Source organism: Bos javanicus, chromosome 25 (genome assembly GCF_032452875.1).
Source record: "Bos javanicus breed banteng chromosome 25, ARS-OSU_banteng_1.0, whole genome shotgun sequence".
Lineage (NCBI taxonomy): Eukaryota > Metazoa > Chordata > Mammalia > Artiodactyla > Bovidae > Bos > Bos javanicus.
The window spans coordinates 33,183,067-33,202,266 of NC_083892.1; the positions used below are offsets into that span (position 1 = coordinate 33,183,067).

General features: G+C 55.2%; 1 protein-coding gene across 3 annotated transcripts in view; it reads right to left on the reverse strand.

Moving 5' to 3' along the window:
- The window catches only part of LIMK1 (LIM domain kinase 1), a 25,870-nt gene continuing 6,670 nt past the window's right edge, over positions 1 to 19,200 (reverse strand). For 2 of the 3 annotated variants that reach the window (XM_061401883.1, XM_061401885.1), the window contains 14 exons: positions 16,626 to 16,764; positions 16,200 to 16,309; positions 14,433 to 14,639; positions 8,290 to 8,395; positions 8,024 to 8,190; positions 6,826 to 7,009; positions 6,219 to 6,305; positions 5,779 to 5,910; positions 5,350 to 5,409; positions 4,949 to 5,014; positions 4,430 to 4,586; positions 1,798 to 1,853; positions 1,415 to 1,572; positions 1 to 1,305 (listed from right to left, as the gene is read on the reverse strand). In XM_061401883.1, the coding sequence (XP_061257867.1) occupies positions 1,143 to 1,305; positions 1,415 to 1,572; positions 1,798 to 1,853; positions 4,430 to 4,586; positions 4,949 to 5,014; positions 5,350 to 5,409; positions 5,779 to 5,910; positions 6,219 to 6,305; positions 6,826 to 7,009; positions 8,024 to 8,190; positions 8,290 to 8,395; positions 14,433 to 14,639; positions 16,200 to 16,309; positions 16,626 to 16,764 (1,792 nt within the window). In that variant the 3' untranslated portion in view covers positions 1 to 1,142. Of the gene's footprint in view, positions 1,306 to 1,414; positions 1,573 to 1,797; positions 1,854 to 4,429; positions 4,587 to 4,948; positions 5,015 to 5,349; positions 5,410 to 5,778; positions 5,911 to 6,218; positions 6,306 to 6,825; positions 7,010 to 8,023; positions 8,191 to 8,289; positions 8,396 to 14,432; positions 14,640 to 16,199; positions 16,310 to 16,625; positions 16,765 to 17,136; positions 18,602 to 19,200 lie in introns of those variants that run through there. The other variant, XM_061401886.1, reaches the window with a different exon arrangement.

Consider the following 19,200-nt stretch of genomic DNA (forward strand, 5'->3'; position numbering starts at 1 on the left):
TGGGGGGGGAGTACGGAATTTATTTTATTATTCTGAGTCTGGGTTTTGTTCCTTAGACGTCCCCACTCCTGGATGGAGATGACTCTTGTCACCTCCCTGAGTCATAGTCCCATGGGCCTGTTTTTGATTGTTTTCCAGGTTCAAAGTGCACTGAGAAGGCTTCACAGTTTTAATACTTCCTAGATGCTCAACTGAGGCACAGTGACAAAATGGCCCCCCACCCCCGCCCGCCGGAAAAAATAAAACCCCAAGCCCCCGGCAGCTGCTGCTGCAGCCGTTATGAAAAAATAATACAAACTCTTCTTAAAAAATAGATTACACAGAAAGAACCCAGAGGACAGAGGGGTGTGGGGAGGGGCAGGGGCTGCTTCAGCCACTGGCAAGGAGCCTGGGGAGAGGCCTGGAGGGGGTGCTGAGATGAACTTCAGGGGGCTGGGAGGCTGGGGGACTCTGCCCAACCACCCTCTGCGGCGCCCCCCAGCAGCTCTGGCCCCCGGACCACGGCTCCCCTCCCCCTCCAGGGACCCTCCCTTCACCCTGAGGCCTGGTACCTGCTTCCCACTAAAGTGGCTTCAATAAAGAAAGGAAAAGACCCAAAGCGAGTCAGGGCTGCTGTCTGGCCCCCGGGACTTTCGCCCCACGGGAGCAGACCTCTCTCCCTTTGGGGTTTGGATAATTATCTATACCTGCTGCTACCGAAACAACCCCCCGGGGGGCTGACGGGCCCCAAACTCCCTGTCTGCTCCCAGGAACACGCATGATGGGCCACAGTCGGGGGGGCGGCCTGTCCTCCAGCCCAGCCTCGGAGGAGCTGCAGACAGCGGAGTGTGCATGGGGGTGGGCCGGGGGGCAGGTGCGGGACAGGGCGCAGCTCACACGGGCCCTCCAGCTCATGCAAGGAGAGGCGGGAGGGGGCGGCCCCACCAAGACAGAGGTAAGGCAGGGTGAGGTGATGGTGTGTGTGAGGCCAGACCAGCTCTGGGGCCGGGGGCAGAGATGGGGCAAGGCAGGGCCCGGCGCGGGGGAGGGTCTGGGTGCCCGCCGCCCCGGTGAGGGCGCCACACCCAGGCCGCCTCCTGTAGAGGAATCCAGTGCCGGGCAGATTCCATGGAGGCGGACAGGGGCAGCCAGGGGCGCTGGGCTCAGTCAGGGACCTCGGGGTGGGCGGGCAGTCCACTCTCGCCACGCCGGTAGGTCTCCCAGAAGCCCCTGTCCAGCTGCTCCAGCTGTGGGCCCAGCGGCAGGTGGCCAGCCAAGTGCATGTGGAGGGTCTCCAGCCACTGCTCCAGCTTCACGAAGGAGGGCCTGGGTGGGGGTGGGGGGTGGGAGACAGGAGGTGGGGGCATGGTGGGTTCTGGCTCTGCTCGGGAATGCCCCCACCCACACCCCGCCCTAAGCCCCGCATCCCGCTCACCTCTTCTCGGGGTCCAGGTCACAGCAGCGCACGGTAATGGGGAAGAAGCTTGGGGGGCAGTTTGGGGGGCAGTAGCGGTCCAGGAAGCCTCGCACATTGAGGCCGAAATCCATGGTGCGTGGCAGGTAGTCCGGGTCAGCGTTCACTCGCCCAATGATCTGTCCAGACGAGGCCCGGCAGTTACCTGGGGGGCCCTGGGGCTGGGTGCCACCCGGATGGGTTTGAGGGTGGGTCTGGTACCCATCTGACCACGGGGATGCAGGCAGTGGCGGGCAGCCCGTCCCCACAGCCTCCCTGACCTGGGACCCCGTAGGGCTCCAGCCTGCAGCTCAGAGTGCGTGGGGAGGGGGCTGGAGCCAGCTGCCACCCGCCCCTGGGCCTACCTCGCACAGGACGATCCCGAACGAGAACACATCCACCTTCTCATCGTAGCTGCGGCCTGGATGGAGAGACTACGGTTGGCAGGTGCACAGGGCCGGGGGTGCCAGCTGGCGAGGGGGCCAGGCTGGGGACTGCGCGCAGGGGGATGTGCTGACCCATAGGTGGGGACCAGGAGGCAGGTGCTAGCAGCCTCCGCGGGATCAGGCCCTGGGCTCTGACCTTACCTGGGCCCACCCAGGCTGAGCCAGCCTGCTGGCGGGGGAGGGGTGGCTGGCGGCTGATTGAGGGGGGAGTCAGGGTGAAAGCCCTGGGCAAGGGGTTCCAAGTCCAGCTCAGTCACTAACCAACTCTGTGACTCCGGGCATGTCATGGACCCTGTGGTGACCCTGAGAGATAACTGTCAGACCCTCAGAGCCCGTTTGTGCTACTGTTTTTGGAAAGATGAAGAATTGATTTGAAGATACAATTCTAGATCCTGAGATGAGACCACCCTAGATTATCTGGGCAGGTTCTAAATGCCCTCCTGCATGTGTGCTCACTCAGCTGTGTCCAGCTTTTGTGACCCTTTAGACTACAGCCCGCTGGGCTCCTCTGTCCGTAGGGTTTTTCAGGCAAGCATACTGGAGTGGGATGCCATGCCTTCCTCCAGGGGATCTGCCCGACCCAGGGACTGAACCCGAGTCTTTTGCATCTCCTGCAGTGCAGGCAGATTCTTTACCACTGAGCCAACGTGGAAGCCCCAAAATGCCATCCTAACTGTCTTTATAAGAGAGACTGAAAAGGAGAAGATACACAGGAGGAGGCAGCCATGTGGAAACAGAGGCAGAGATTGGGCCGATGTGGCCACAAGCCCGGAATGCCAGGGTCAGAGCTTAGACAGAGCAAGGAATGGACTCTCCCTTGAAATCCCTGGAGGGAGCAAGGCTCTACTGGATTTCAGACTTCTGCTGCGAGCACTCAGTCTGTGCACATGTTACAGCAGCCTCAGGGACTGATACAGACTCTGAGCCTCGGCCTGCCTTAGCTGTAAAATGGGAATAATACCGTCTGCCTAATAATGTTACAGATAATCAGGACAACCACTCTCACTGAATCCTGACTAGTTTACAAATCTTACCCAATCTTCATACCACTTCTTAAAGATAGGGACTCTTGTTTATTTATTTTATTCTTTTTCTTTTCTTCAAGATAGGGACTATTAACCCTACTTTACAAGGGCTTCCCTGATGGCTCAGATGGTTAAGAATCTACCCGCAATGCAGGAGACCTGGGTTCGATTCTTGGGTCGGGAAGATATCCTGGAGCGGGAAATGGCTACCCACTCCAGTATTCCTGCCTGGGAAATTCCATAAACAGAGGCGGCTGGTGGGCTACAGTCCATGGGGTTGAAGGTTCAGACATGACTGAGTAACTAATGCTAACACTTTCACTTTCTTTTACTTTACCAGTTATGTTATTAGGGGGTGGGTTATATTAACTTTGATCAGAGTTGGTGTTAAGGTGACCCCCAGTCTGCCTGTCCTGACCCTGTGTTTGCACATCCCCTGCCTGTGGATGGACTTTATCACCCCCAGTCTGGGCACACACGGGATCACTGTGTGACAGGCCTGAAAAAACAAATGGGGTGGGAGAAGGGGACTCTGTGGGAGCCCTAATAATGGTCCTGAGAGACCCTACACCCTGTCCAGGGACCGCCTGCTCCTTGGACCCTTGGACCCTGAATGTGCTGCCTTTTACGGGACTTTGCAGGTGTCACTCAGTTAAGGATCTTGCGATGGAGAGATGATCTTGGGTTAGTTGGCTGAGCCCTCTGATCACAAAGGTCCTTGTGAGGGAGAACGGAGAGTCAGGGTCAGGGTAAGAGAGGTGACGGTGGATACGGGTGTCGGAAAGAAGAGACTGCGTGCGCTGCTGGCCTTGCTGGAGGAGGGGCCAGGAGCCAAGGAGTGAGGCTGCCTCTGCAAACTGTAAAAGGGAAGGAAACAGATCCTTCCCGCTCGAGCCACGAGAAGGAACGCAGTCCTGCTGACACTGGACTTTAGCTCAGCGAGCCTGATACTGGACTCCTGACCTCCAGAACTATAGGATAATCTGTGTGTGCGGTTTTAAATTTTTTGGGTGAACCTCATGACATGTAGGGCTTCCCTGGTGGCTCAGATGGTAAGGAATCCACCTGCGATGTGGAAGACCGGGTTTGCTCCCTGGGTTGGGGAGATCCCCTGGAGGAGGAAATGGCTACCCACTCCAGTATTCTTGCCTGGAGAATTCCATGGACAGAGGAGAATTTCATGACAGTGGGCTACAGTCAGTCCTTGGGGTCACAAAGAGTCAGACATGACTGAGTGACTAACATTTTCACTTGTCACTTTCAGTGGGCTCATACTTCCCTGACCAGGGATCAAACCTGTGCCCCTCTGCATTGGAAGCATGGAGTCCTACCCACTGGACCGCCCGGGAAGTCCCTAGGATGATTTGTGTTTTTTAAGCCAAGTTGTGATAATCTGTTGCAGCAGCAAAAGGAAACTTATGTTAGGACTCGAGGAGGAGGAAGAGGCGGCCGGGACCTCTGCCTCCTGCAGTTCCGCCTGGGACCATGCGGCCCCAGGGATGTGCCCTGTGGGGCCCCCGACTCACCGTTGATCATCTCGGGCGCCATCCAGTAGGGGTTGCCCACCACCGTGTACCGCTTTTTCCGGTCTGGCTTCTTGAGGCTCCGCAGGTCCTCGGGCTGCGTCTTCTCGTCCACCATGAGCCGCGCCAGCCCGAAGTCGGCCACCACCACATTCTTGTTCTGGGGAGATGGGGAAGCAGGGCCGCGCTGAGACACGCTCCCACCACCACCTGCTCACTCCCTCCTCTGCCTTCTGGGGGCAGCCTGTGGTCTCCCCATCACTGACCCCTAGACCCCGGGCTGCCTGCTCCCACTGCCTCCCACTGAAGTATATCTCCCTGCCCCAAATCTCTTTCAGTAAACCTCCCGATTGCCCCAGCCCCATATCCAGGCCCTCCTCTGGGCTGATGCAGCCTGGTGTGGCCCATGGCCACACTGTGGGCCATTCTCTGTGACAGTCACCCTCCCAGCAGACCCCCAACCTGCTAGAAGTGTGGTGGGTGGCGGTCCCACTGGGCCCTCCTGCAGCCCTGGCTGCTCACCTCGCGAACCAGGCAGTTGTGGGAGTTGAGGTCCCGGTGGATGATGTTCATGGAGTGGAGGTAGGCCTGAGGGTAGAGGGGCATGGAGATGAGGGGGCAGCCGCGCTGAGGGACCCCAGCCACAAGGATAACCCGTCATCCTCCGCAAGGCTCCCATCTTCCCTCCCACTGGGTTCCCTATGTCCTCTCTTGAAGCTTCCTATGGAATTTAGGAGAATGGTAGAGAATTTTTTTGGCAGGGGTCGGGAGAGGGGGAACTGCAAAGCAAGGCAGGTGGGATCTTAGTTCCCTGACCAGGAATCAGACCCATGTCCCCTGCAGTGGAAGCATGGATTCTTAACCACTGGACCGTCAGCGAAGTCCCCCACTCCGTGCCGCCCCTGAAATCAGAGCCTACTCACCATCCCAGAAGCGATGTCCTTGGCAAAGCTCACCCTCTGACTCCAGGGGTACTGACTGTCCTGGGGGTGGGGGTGAGGGGGGACAAAGTCCAGGATGAGCCAACAGGGCCACAGGGACAGGACAGTGGGTGAGAAAAGCAGGAGGGGGTGAGTGTCCTGTAGGGGCTGATGATCACCCCCTCACTCTCTACGACACCCCCAACTGTTCCTTCCAAGGGGTGTGGGTGAACAATTCCAAACAATTTCCTGAAGAGCGGCTTTGAGATCAGAGGCTGATCCCCAGTGAAGAGCCTGGGAGACTGGGGCCCAGGGAGGAGCCTCTGGGTCCAGGGTCCCTCGGTGGGAGTGGCTGGGATTGGATGCAGATGGGGGTGGGCGTGGGGGTGGAGGTGGGGTGGGGGGGAGGGTGTGGTTCCGCCCGGCACTCACCATGCTCTTGATGATGCCCCGGAGCGTGCCGCCCTTGATGTACTCGGTGATGAAGTTGAGCCTCTTGTCCTTGTAGAGCACCCCGATGAACTTGAGCACGTTCGGGTGCTCCAGGCATCGCATGACCTTCACCTGGGGAGTGGGGTGCAAACAGACTGCGCCCCCATCTTCTCCCGCCCCTCCCACCAGAAGCCGCCATGGGCAGTTCTGAAGGAGGGGGAGTCTCCACACCCCACCCCCTCACTGGGGGTTCCTGCCTCACCTGCCGCTGCCCTGCCCTTTGCTTGGGCTGCCCCCACCCCCAGGGATGTCCCTGCCCCTCTCGCCCTCCTGGCAGAGTCTGTCTTCTTTCGATGAGGGCTTGAGTGTCACTTCCTCCCGGAGCCCTTTGCCACCCACCCCCTCTCGATGGGCAAGGGTGGGGCAGGCCCCTCACCCACCTCCTTGAGGAATGTCCGCTGGGTCTCCTCGTCAAAGCGGATCAGCTCCTTCATCACCATCACCTCGCCCGTCTCTCGGTGCGTCACCTGCATGGGGACACGCAGGGCACGGGCTCTGCTCCAGGCCGCCCCGCAGGAGGCCCACCCCACCCCACCCCAGGCAGATGGACACACGGGGCCAGGGGCTGAGGCCTGGCTGGTGGACATGGCAACCTGGCTGGTGCCTTTTCTATAAACCTGAACCTTCTAGGCTGGTCACTGCCAGAGAACATCAGAGGCAGGAGAGGGCTGGTCGTGAGAGTGTGAAGGGGGTGAGCGGCCCACATTGGGCTGAGTAGAGGGGCCTGGGGGAGGAAGCCTTCAGGGTCAGTCTGGGCTGCCCTCTCATCCCGACTCTGAGAAGCCACTGCCCTACGACCTCCTTCACGCAGTCTACCTACATACGGTAGCTAGCTCGAGGAGGCCCAGGGGGAGGCAAGCCCTGGCCAGGGAGCCTGGAAGCCAGACACCTTTCCACTGTGGCTTCCTGGGGACACTGGTGGGAAGAGGGTGGAGGGCCAACAGGTCACCCCCAGGTGGTCCCCTCCCTCCCTGGCATGCCCCGTACCTTGATGGCCTGGCCGAAGCAGCCCTTGCCCAACACCTCCCCATGGATGAGATCCGAAGGCCGAAAGATGCGGTGCGGCCGGCAGACCACACGGAGAGACTCGGAGCGACCCAGGTCCTTGCGCTGGGAGGCCGGGGAGCCCAGCGAGCTGGCGCCCGGGGACCTGTCGATGCTGCAGCTCCTCCTGGGGAGACACACCAGTGCCAGGTGCCACCGGTGTCAGGTGGGCCCCTGGCCGAGGGCCCTGCCCCTTCCCCCAGCCTGCCATGCCCCACCGATGCCAGTCCATGTAAATCACCCGTAGTCAGGAAGGGTGGGACCGGGCAGCTCTCCAGGGACCATCATGAGAGCCCTGCCCTGCCCTGATGCGAGCACTCCGTGCCCTGTCTGGCTTGGACTTCCCGTTCAGGAAGGAATGTTTGCCCTTGGCCTTCTCTGCCTGACGACCCTGGATCAGATGCTTTGTCTCCCAGCATTTGAGTCCTGGCCCTGAGGTGCAGAGGCGGACGACCTGCGCAGGACGCCCCTAGGTGGCCCTGCAGGGTGACCTGAGCTCCAAACGGGGGAGGAGGAGACACAGGCCTTCGAGGTCACTGCTTCCTAGTGTAAAGGCTGTCACCCCAGGTGTGCCCCTGACCAGGAGTCCTGAGCAGGCCCCAGAGGGAGTGGCGTGAGGACCAGGCTGTCTCTGGGCTTCTTCTTTGCACCCTTCACCTCCCTTTAAGAGGTGCCCCTGGCCCCTCCAGCCTGGACCACATCACAGCCCTCCGGCTGTCTCTGGTCCTGAGCACCTTTTCGCAAAGGGGACCAGAGTGGTCTCTGTGGGACGCATCACTGTGCTGTGAGACCCTGGCCACCAGCTGCCGCCTCGGAGCCCACCTCTCAACACACACCAGACGCCACAGCATCCTGAGCGCCAGGCCAGCGGCTCCTTGAAGCCAGGGCTCTGGTCCACCCCGGGAGCCCTGTCACCCCTGGCTGGGGGCGCCGCTTCCCCACTTCCTCCTTCTCATTCCCCTTCTTCTTCCCAGCTCCCTGCACCCCTTGCTGGCGTGTTCTTTTTTTTTTTGGCAGGGCTGACTTCTCCATCAGACTGTGAGCAACTAGAGGGCAGGGACCACCCCTCCCCACCCCGACTGAGGCCCAGTGTCAGTGAAAGTAACAAGATACAGAGCATCACGGTGCAGGGCTGACTTACAGCACAGGCTTCTGCCGGCCGGAGCTGCCCGCCTCCCCGCTGGGTGTGTGAGCCGGGGAGCCCAGGGGGCTGGGCTCAGACCCCGGCCCATGGCCCAGGCTGTCATGGGGGTCATGTTCCAGAGTCAGCTGCAGCAGGCGGCTGGTTTCCTGGATCAGCAGATCAATCTGGGGAGAGCAGGCGCGTGGACAGGTGAGTCTCAGGTGGTGGCGAGCAGGTACAAAGGCACCACCTCCAACCCCGCTTGCCAGACCTGGGACCCGCACCTCGTCCAGGGGCACGTTCCGGATGGGGGTGCCATTGATTTCCAGGATCCGGTCCCCGACATGGATGGAATTCTTCACATCCGGGCTCATGCAGCCTGGGTCCACTCTGTGGGCACAGGGCAGTGGTCAGACCCCTGCCTGCCCCAGGAAGCCAAGGCCAAGGGGATCAGGTCAGGAGTGTGGGGGCAAACCATGCTGTCTTGCATGACTGGTGGGTGGCAGTTGTCCAGAACACCGAAGTCTGGGTGGTGGGAAGAGTTCTACGTTAATTACAACGCCTGCCATGGGTGGTGGAAAGTGCCATGCCCCGAGGTATCTGCCCTGCTATACGAGATGGTCAGGCTTCCCTGGTGGCTCAGATGGTAAAAAAACCCACCTGCCAATGCAGGAGATGCAGTTAGATCCCTGGGTCGGGAAGATCCCCTGGAGAAGGAAATGACTACCCACTCCAGTGTTCCTGCCTGGAAAGTCCCAGAGACAGAGCAGCTGGCAGGCTACTGTCCATGGGGTCGCAGAAAAGTTGGACACAACTTAGTGGCTGAACAGCAACAGCAGCAACAACGAGATGCTCGGGGGCTCCTGTTCAACAGAGCATTGTCTCTGCTACGGAGGGCAGACTTCTCCTTCCAACTGCCTGTGATGCTTGGAGCAGACGAGTGTCAAAGAGGCCTAAGAGGGTCTGGACCTACTGGCTTCCTGCCTGACCCCCAAACATGCCCTGCAAAACGAGCCTAAGGCTCCCACTCCTCCGAGATTGGCAGGAAGGGGTAAGCAGCCTTCCCTGAACCACAGCTACAGGTGAGGTGGGGCTGGTGACTTCCATTAGCTGGCCACGAGCTAAGTCACAGATGGCCAACTTGCCACACTACTTTGCTTCTTTTAACTCCTCCTGAGTGTTAATGATCTGATTTCATTTTGTCCTCATTAAAGCTTTTCAAGGAATGTTTGTCTCTGCCTTGAGATGCGGAAGGGCTGGGGCAGAGGGATATGGTTGTGGTGGTGGCAGGACAGAAAGGAGACAGAGCTTTAAGAAAAACAGTCTTAGCAATTTTTCAATTATTGAGAGTATATTCTCACGTGGGGGAGAAGCGCTTCCTTACACAGGGAAGTCAGGTAACAAATGAAGCAGCAAGAACAGAGCTAGAAAAATCATCGTTTTGTAGCCATCACAGTAGTAACTGCTATAGGGAAGACTTATCATGAAGGCAAGAACCATTTAGTGAAAGGTGGTTGGGGACAGGATATTTAGACTCAAATCTCACAGACGACTCACTGGTTACACTGCAAAGGGGGAAAAAAATCCTTTACAGCGGAGAGAATAGACTGCACTTTAACCAAATAATCGAAGTTGACATCCCCAGTGAAGGGTACACTTTATACCTCCTGTGTCTACCACTAAGATGCACAGAGGAGGAGAGAGCATCAGTTACACGGGCAAAATGCACGACCCAAATCTAGGGAAGAGGAACCCAAGTGCGGGGGAGGGGGACATCCTCCTAACGACTGACTTGGACTCTTCACAGATGTCAAGGGCATAAAGGACAATGGAAAGCGGAGGCACTGGCACAGGTTAAAAGAAGCTGAAGACACTTGAGGACAGCATTGTGACGGCTGGCAAAATCCGAGTTCGGGGTTGTATACTGGATAAAAGTATTATATTGATGGTAAATTTCCTAACTGTCATATAGTTGCACTATAGGACACAGTGGGTAATTACATAAAGAGAATTTATGCTTTTAGTTTCAGGAGAATGTCTGAAGTATTTGGGGAAAGGATGAGTCAATGGTGCCTACAGCTTACTCTCAAATGATTCAGTAAATAACAGCAATACATGCACATGTGTGTATGAACATATACAAATGAATATATATATATGTTGATACACCCACACCTAGATATACATAGACAAAAACACACATATCTCAAACGTGACAAAAAGTTAAAAATGATGAACCTAGGTAAAGGATGTACATGTGCTAAGTCACTTTAATTGTGTCTGACTCTTTGCAACCCCCTGGACTCTAGCCCCCCAGGATCCTCTCTACGGGACTCTCCAGGCAAGAATCCTGGAGTGGGTTGCCATGCCCTCCTCCCAGGGATGCTCCCGACCCTGTGATTGAACCCACATGCCTTATGTCTCCTGCATTGGCAGGTGGGTTCTTTACCACTAGCGCCATCTGGGAAGCCCGAAAGGGTGTATAGGTATTCAATACACTTATTATTTCAGCAATTTTTCTGTAAATTTGGTATTTTTCAAGATAAAAAATTTTTAAATCGCGACTATATTTTCACAGAGACTTCTTGTGGATCAGTTCAGTTCAGTTTAGTCACTCAGTTGTGTCTGACTCTTTGCGACCCCACAGACTGCAGCATGCCAGGCTTCCCTGTCCATCACCAACTCTGGGAGTTTACTCAAACTCATGTCTATTGAGTCAGTAATGCCATCCAACCATCTCATACTCTGTCGGCTCCTTCTCCTCCCGCCTTCAATCTTTCTCAGCATCAGAGTCTTTTCCAATGAATCAGTTCTTTGCATCAGGTGGCCAAAGTACTGCAGTTTCAGCTTCAGCATCAGTCCTTCCAATGAATACTCAGGATTGATTTCCTTTAGGATGGACTGTTTGGATCTCCTTGCAGTCCAAGGGACTCTCAAGAGTTTTCTCCAACATCACAGTTCAAAAGCAACAATTCTTTGGTGCTCAGCTTTCTTTATAGTCCAACTCTCACGTCCATACATGACCACTGGAAAAACCATAGCTTTGACTAGACAAACCTTTGTTGGCAAAGTAATGTCTCTGCTTTTTAATATGCTATCTAGGTTGGTCGTAACTTTTCTTCCAAGGATATGGCCTTAAAAATATATTTCCTGGACTGCCCTGATAGTCCAGTGGTTAAGACTCTGCACTTCCACTATGGGGTGGCCTGGGTTCAGTCCCTGATCAGGGAACTTGGATCCCACAAGCTGCACGGCTTGGCCGAAAAACCAATAGGAAAGCGTGTATATATATATTCCTTAGACTCTCCGTCTCCCTTGCCTCAGTCTCCTGCTCAAGTAGCGGGGAGGCTGGGGCAAAGATAAATTTAACTTCCCTTTCAATGCTGCTATAAACAAAATACACATAAACAAAATAAAAAGTGGCCAGCTAAGACTCTTCAAACAAACAGTTCAATCTGGCCAGCTGCCTTTGGGCAAGCTGGGATGCTTTTGAGAAGGGTGTGGCCCCTCGCAGACTGCTGGGAAAGCAGACGTTGGCTGGAAAGAATGCTCGCCCAGTGAGGGAGGCAGGGAGGAGGTGTCATTGACTCTCTGTTTCTAAAATTCTGCCTTGCTGTCAGGGTCCAGCTGGTCTGGGAGTTTCCCTGTCTCTCACCAGTCTGTCTGCTTAGTTGTGTGCGGAAGGCAGCTGCTGGCCTGGCTGATGCTCCAGATGGGGCTGGAAACACAGCATCAAGTCCAGCCTCCTCCTCTCCCCCGCTACCCTCTCCACTCTTGCCCCAACCATCTTCACTTCTCACCAGGCACTGGCCTGGTACCCAGCAGGCGTGTGAGAACTGTTCACTGACTCCCAAGGAAGGAACGGTTCACTGACTCCAAGGGGGTAGTTGTCCTACACTCAGACAACTATTTCTCAAGGGTCCTTGAAGGCCCAGGAGAAATATTAGAAGGCTCCAAGGTATCTGACTCCCTCATGGTTTAGACAAAGACTACGAAGCTCAGAGAAGGCAATGGCACCCCGCTCCAGTATTCTTGCCTGGAAAATCCCATGGATGGAGGAACCTGGAAGGCTGCAGTCCATGGGGTCACTAAGAGTCGGACATGACTGAGTGACTTCACTTTCACTTTTCACTTTCATGCATTGGAGAAAGAAATGGCAACCCACTCCAGTGTTCTTGCCTGGAGAATCCCAGGGACGGGGGAGCCTGGTGGGCTGCTGTCTATGGGGTCACACAGAGTTGGACACAACTGAAGCGACTTAGCAGTAGCAGCAGCAGCACGAAGCTCAGAGAGGACAAGGAAGCAGCTCAGTGTCACACAGCATATGAGCCACTGGCTTGGCCCCTTAACTTTCATTTCTTCTTGCATCTCAGGCCTTTTCTACAACCTTTAGAATTTTCTTTAGGGATGATCTGCGGGTATCAAATCCTGTTTTGTCTGCTTTAACATGTCTTTATTTCACCTTCATTCCTTTTTTTAATTTTTAATTGATTTATCTGTTTGTTGTTTTTTGGAGCTGTGCAGGGTCTTCGTTGCAGTGCTGGCTTTTCTGTAGCTGCAGTGTGTGGGGGCTACGTGTTGCAGTGTGCGGGTTTCTCATCGTGGAGCTCGGGTTTCAGGCGCCTGGGCCCAGCAGTTGTGGCTCCCAGGCTCCAGAGCACAGTCTCAATAGTTAAGGTGCATGGACCTAGTTGCTCTGCAGCATGTGGGATCTTCCCAGATCAGGGATTGAACCCATGTCTCCTGCATTGGCAGGCAGATTCTTTACCACTCAGCCACCGGGGAAGCCCTTTCCTTCACCCTTGAAGGACATTTTCATCGAGTATAGAATTCTGTTTTGTCTTTTTAAAATCATCTGGCTGCGCCACGTGTTAGTTGCGGCATGCAGGATTTCTAGTTGCCTGACCAGGGATCGAACCTGAGCCCGATGCAATGCAAGCTTGGAGTCTCAACCACCAGACCACAGTCAGGTCTTTTTTTGAAGGAAATTTGTTTCTTCCCTATGGCTACTTTTAAGATATGTATGTTTTTTGCCTTTGTGGGGTGATCCATGGGTAGATTTCTTATTTTTCTGTTTGGGATTTACTGGGTTTGAGTTTGTGGATTGACATCTTTTATCCCCTCTGGGAAGTTCTCAGCTGTTAAATACTGCCTCTCTCCCATTCTCTCTTCTGGGATTCTAGATGGATAATTAGATCCACTCACTCTGTCCTCTCTTTCTCTACTTTCTTAGCCTCACTACTTTCTTAAGCCTCTCTACTTTCTTAGTACATCTTAGCCTTTCTTTCTCTACTTTCATCTCGTGTTTCTGCTTCTCACTTCAGCTGTTTAAAACCTTGCTCTACTAGTACTAAACCTGTATTTCACTTCTAGAGGTGCTATTTGGTTCTTTTCCAAATTCATTTGCTCTTTACTCACTTTTCCCAAGCATCTCTTACTTATTAAAACACAGGAGTAAACAGAAAAAGAACACACACGGAGCGTGCACATTTTACATGGTCTCTGATAATCTCGCTCTCTGCAGTTTCTGTAGGTCTGCTCCTGCCCCGTTGCTGCTGTCGGCTTGCGCTCACAGTGCCTTGTTGCCACACGTGCTCTGTGGTTTTTGACTGAACGGCTCCTATTCCTTGGGACACTCATCTCAGGAAATTCTCTGAAGCCTGGAGGTGGGTCCCACCTGCATCTGCTTCTGTCAGGGCCTAGGGACATTCCCAGTGAAGTACTTTAAACTTTTACAACTTCTCCTGGAGGCTTTTTGAACTACCCAGGCTTGTCAATTTGGTTGGCAAACTCAAGTGTTTGAATTCTCAGGGGAGATTCCTTCTCCCCTTCTGTTCAGGTTCAAATCAGTTTATTTTCCAGTTCTGGGAAGGAGGGGTGGAAATCGCTGGTGGAAGGCACGGTTTATTTTTTGTTCTTCCTCACCTTGAGAGCACTTTGTGGGGGCGGGGGGTGTCCCAACTTTATGGAGAAGGGATAAGTGTTCTCTTACTAGACTCACTTTCCTAGAGCTAGTCGCTTGGGCTTTGAGAGATGCTCAGCCACAAGAAGACTTCAAAAGTGAAACTTAATTCCCCACCCCCACCCCCGATTTAGATTTGCCCTCAAGGTATGGCTGCCTTCCGTGCTCTGCTGACACCCTCAGGCTCCCTTCTTCACCTGCTCCTGACCTGGTTGCTTCTCTTTCTTGTTTGGTCATGCAGTAAGTAAAGAGAACATTTTAAATATTTTATCTGGCAATTGTTACAGATTTTTTTCTCTTGGAGGAATGACTGGATCAGACAGCTGGTATAGCAGGTTGTTGGAGCTGGGCTCCATCTGGGCTCACATTTACCCGTTCTCAGTCCCCGCCCGAGTCGGCCTGCTCACCTAAGGCATCCGTGCCCACAGCCACACCAGCTGCAGCCTTGGCAGCCTAGCCACTCACCCCTGGACGCGGACGGTGTGAGAGTGCTCCGTGCTGCAGCCCGGCAGGCCGTGAGGGGGGTCGATGGAGACCGAGAGGCCACGTTTGCCATGAGCTGAGGCTGGGATGGAGACTAGGGTGACCGTGTGGGGCAGGTGGGAGCCAGGGGAGTCGGGCAGAATCTGCTCGATGACGGGGGTCACCACGGTCTGGTAGTAGCAGTGTCCACTGCAAGAGCCGCCGGCGGTGGGGACCCAAGAGTGGGAAGAAAAGTGTGTCAGGGCAGTCAGCAGCATCACCCCCCACAATCCCTCAGGCCCGGGCTCTCTTCTCCTTCCACCTTCGCCTTCCTGCTCCCCATGGGAGGAGGAGGGTCTTGGCTGCTTGGTGGGCTGGGAGCAGGCCCTGCCCCTCTCTGGGGCTCAGTCATTCAGGGTTGTCTACACTGTCAGCTGGCCAGGATGAGACCTGGGGATAAATCCCATTTGGGAGGAAGTCATTAAAAGTCCATGTGGGAGCCTCAAAAGCCATGCTGCCCTCAAATCCAGCTTTATCAGTGCTGCCACACTAAAGGATTTCTCTGATCTTTGTCCCTGGTTCCTGCGAAAGAGGCTCTAAATCCTCAGAAGAGGAGTGTGTCTTCTTTTTTCATGAGTCCCTCAACCCACACTTGAGCTAATGTTTTTGGTTTTGCTTTTATCTGTTTTTCTTTCTTTTTCAAAATTTCTATTTAATTGGAGGCTAATTACTTTACAATATTGTGGTGGTTTTTGCCATACATTCACATGAATCAGCCATGGGTGTACATGTGTTCCCCATCCTGACCCTCCCTTCCACCTCCCTCCCCATCCCATCCCTCAGGGTCATCCCAGTGCACCAGCCCTGAGCACCCATGCATCGAACCAAAATTTTTATTTATTTTTTGTCTTTTTTTGAGTTAATGTTAATGAGCCAATTCAGGCGGGGGTAGGGGGGTAGGGGTAGGCTGGTCACCAGAAAGACTGACCATGTGATGAGAGGCTGCCATCCTGATCCAGTCTGACCTCAAGGAGCCCAAGTTCAACCCCATGCCCAGTGATTCGGTCAATTACGCCACATAACGAAACTCCAATAAAAACTGTGGTGATGCTGGCGAGGACAGATCACATATCCTGATTCTATGAGTGGAACGCGTGGAAGCTCTGCATTCCAGACCTCCCGGACTTGCCCTTTGTGTGTCTCCACCTGGCTGGTCCTGATTTTAGCTTTTCAGTCTTGCCTCCTTTGTCAAAGATTAATTGACCACAGGTGCATGGGTTTATTTCTGGGTTTTTATCCTGTTCCATTGATCTGTATTTCTATTTTTGTGCCAGTACCATACTGTTTTGATGACTGTAGCTTTGTAGTATAGCTTTTAGTAAAAACTGTGATTGTGGTGCTCTCCTGAGCTCTGTGAGTCACTGAGTAAAGTATCAAATCTGAGGGCGCTGTGGGGATCCCTGAGTCTGCAGTTGGTTGGTCAGAAGTGTGAGTGGCCTGGGGACCCCTGCACTTGGGTCTGGGGTGTGGGCGGTCTTGCTGGGGATGAGTCCAGAGCTTACAGGGTTAGTGCTCACGCTGGTGCCAGAGTTACACAGCAATGATGTCAGGAAGAGAGCTGATGTCTCAGGCTTCCTCCATCTGACTTCGGTGTCTTATTTCCCAGTGGATTCTGCACTGTCACCATGACTGCCCTCTCGCAGAAAGGGGAAGGGCCCTGGCGTGGGAGACCTGGGGGCACGCCAGAATCAGGGAGGGGCTGGCGCTCACCAGTACAGCTTGGAGTGCTCCACCAGAGTGTAGGTGTCCCCGTCACCGATGAAGGTTCCGCATGTGAGGCAGATGAAGCATTCGGGGTGATATTTCAGCTCCCCGGCCACCTGGAAGCAAGTGTGTGTGTGTAGGGGGGGGCATGCAGGGAAGGGGACCACAACCCAGCTCAGAGGTTCCTTCAGCCCCTGTAGCTTCTCCCCTTTGCCTCCTCTCAGAAGGGCAGCCCCAAACCAACTTGGGGGCAGAGCTGGCTCCACAGATGGGGACTGAGGGATACAGACAGACACACAGGCTCAGGAGGCACTGGGGAATCAGAAAACCAGTGAAAAGAACAAGAGAGATGATGGGAGAGAGATCTGGGGCAGGGAGTAACCTGTGAACACATACACACACCCACCAGGTAAGGTTGGGGGGCGTACTTACCATGACCAGCCCCTTGGTGATGTGCTCTGAGCATCCGTGGCAAGACTCGCCATAGCGGGCCCAATAGTCCTTCTTGCAGAAGAGCTGCCCATCCTTCTCGTAGTACTGGTGCGAAAGGGAGGCACTGCATTCGCAACACCTGGGTGGAAGGGGAGCTGGGACTCAGAGGGGCCCACCCTTTCCCCCCACACCTGGGCCCTGCCAGTCTCCAGGCAGCATTAGAGAAAGGTGTGCTCTCTGGATGGAGGCAGCCTGCTCTGGGCACAAGGCTTGGTGAGTGGACTCAGGGATGGATTTGGTGACCACCCCACTCCCTCCACCATGGTCCCTCGGCCAGAAGCCTTGGTCCTGTGTGCAACCTCAAATCACAACCCCCGTGCCCCCACCACAGCAGTTCTGCACCCAAAGTGTCCGGTCCACCTGCTAGCCCTGGGGTGAGAAGTGCTCCTCATCTGAGGCCCCCATCCCCTGTCGTGCAAGGAAGAGGGCCAAGTGTGGGCAGAAGACTTACTTTCAGGCCCAGGGAAGAACCTGGGAGCCCAGGACTCATGTTGCGGGGAGCACTGGAACAAACTGTGAGCCCCACTCATCTAGTCTAGTCTGCTTCTTCTCCCTTCTTGTCCTCCTATTCCCAGCAATGGGGAGGCTGCTGATGTAAATGGAGGTGTCTTTTTGGAGCTGTGAAGACCTATTAAGTGCTCACATCTTTCCATTAAAAAAAAAATTAATTGGAGTATAGTTGTTTTACAATGTTCTACTGGTTTCCGCTGTACAACGTGAATCAGCTGTAAGTATACACATATCCCTTCCTTCTCGAGCCTCCCTCCTACCCCCCCATCCACCCCCTAGGTCATCACAGAGCATCAAGCTGAGCTCCCTGTGTTTCGCAGCAGCTTCCACTAGCTATCTGTTTTACACATGGTAGTGTATAAGCGTCAAAGCTGCTCTCTCGCTTCATCCCACCCTCTCCTTCCCAGGTGTGTCCACAGTCTGTTCTCTTCGTCTGTGTCTCTATCCTGCCCTGCAAATAGGTTCATCAGTACCATTTTTCTAGATTCCACAGATAAGTGTTAATATATGATACTTGTTTTTTCTTTCTGACTTACTTCACTCTGTATGACAGGCTCACCTTCTTGCTTAAATTTACTTAGTCCTCACAGGCTACCATGAGGCAGGCATGGCTATCCCCATTTCTAGAGACGAGGCAGATGAACTTGAGAGGGTCTGTTCCACTCAGGGTCATACAGATGGGCAGCACAGGCCCCACGAAGATGTTCCCAGTTGCACTAAGATAGAAGGCAGGAGTTCAGCTCAGTGTAGACCAGTCAGTTAGCTAAGACAAGGAAATCTCCTGGCTTCCTAGACTCCAGCCAGCCCCATGGGTGCTGCCGGTAACAGGAACAGGGTTTGGCATAGGGAGCAGGGAGGCCTGGCTGGTGGAGCCCCTGAAGGGCAGGTGCAGAGAAATGAGGTACAGGTTTCTTCCTAGGCACAACTCCACAGCCAGGAGCTAGACCGGCACGCCTGGCTTCTTTACGCTCAAGGGTCCTGGTGGGGTGGGGACCAGCAGCCCAGCTAAGCCAGGGTGAACAAATCCAAGAATGGACTCTGAGTGACCAACAGCCCCTCCACCCTGGGCATGAGCCCTGCTGGGTTCGTAGAGCTTGACCGGGGTCCTGGCGTGCACAGGTATGTCTGAGCTGAGGACATGCCATGCAGAGAACTGCTAGGGAATCCGTCCAGCTCTGCTGCTGTCTGGGTGCTCTGCATGATGTGCCAAAGTCACACAAGGATAGAAGGACCAGGCTTAGAGCTCCTAGCTCGGTGCAGGAACAATCTAGGAGAGAGGAGGGCAGGATAGACTGGGACTGGGTCAGAGAGCCCCGTGCCCCAGGCAGCCGGGGAGGCCTCCACTCTATTGTAGCCTGCAGAGTGGCAGGGCTCATTGACTGTGCTCCATAACTGCTCCTGAACTAGGCAACTGGCGGGGGGGGGGGGGGTGAGGGGGGTGGAGGAGGAGGAGGAGGAGGAGGAGGGAGGGGACAGCAACCAGAGCGCTGATGGGACGCTGTCCCTTTAAGAGGATCCAGCAGGTTCCCTGCTGTCTGGGAGCCTGAAGGGAGGCGCTGGGAACCACAGCTCAGGGCTTTGGGTGGGGGCGGGTGGCAGAGGAGCACAAAATGCCCAGGTTTTGAAACCTCCAATGGTGGGCGGAGGGGACAAGGAAAGCTCCTGGAGGCAGCGCTGGGATGTGGGAGGCGGCGCTGCGGCGGAAGCGGCTGGACCAGAGCCATGACGTCATCGGGCGCCCCCGCGGCCCTTCCTGCCCCGACACTCGCGGCCCCTATGGTGGGTGGACGTCTTACCGCAGGGTGGGCGACGGGCAAGGAACTTACCGAGCCAGGGGGCGGGAGGACGCCCAGGGTGGGGAGGTCCCTAGGGGAAGTCCCTAGCGCAGCCCCCGGGGGGCTCTAACCCAGCGCGGAAGGGAAGGTGGCGGCCTGAGAGCGGGCTCCGCACAGAGGCGGGGCGCGCCCGCCCCGCACCCCGATCCGGGAGTCACTGCGCCCTTCCA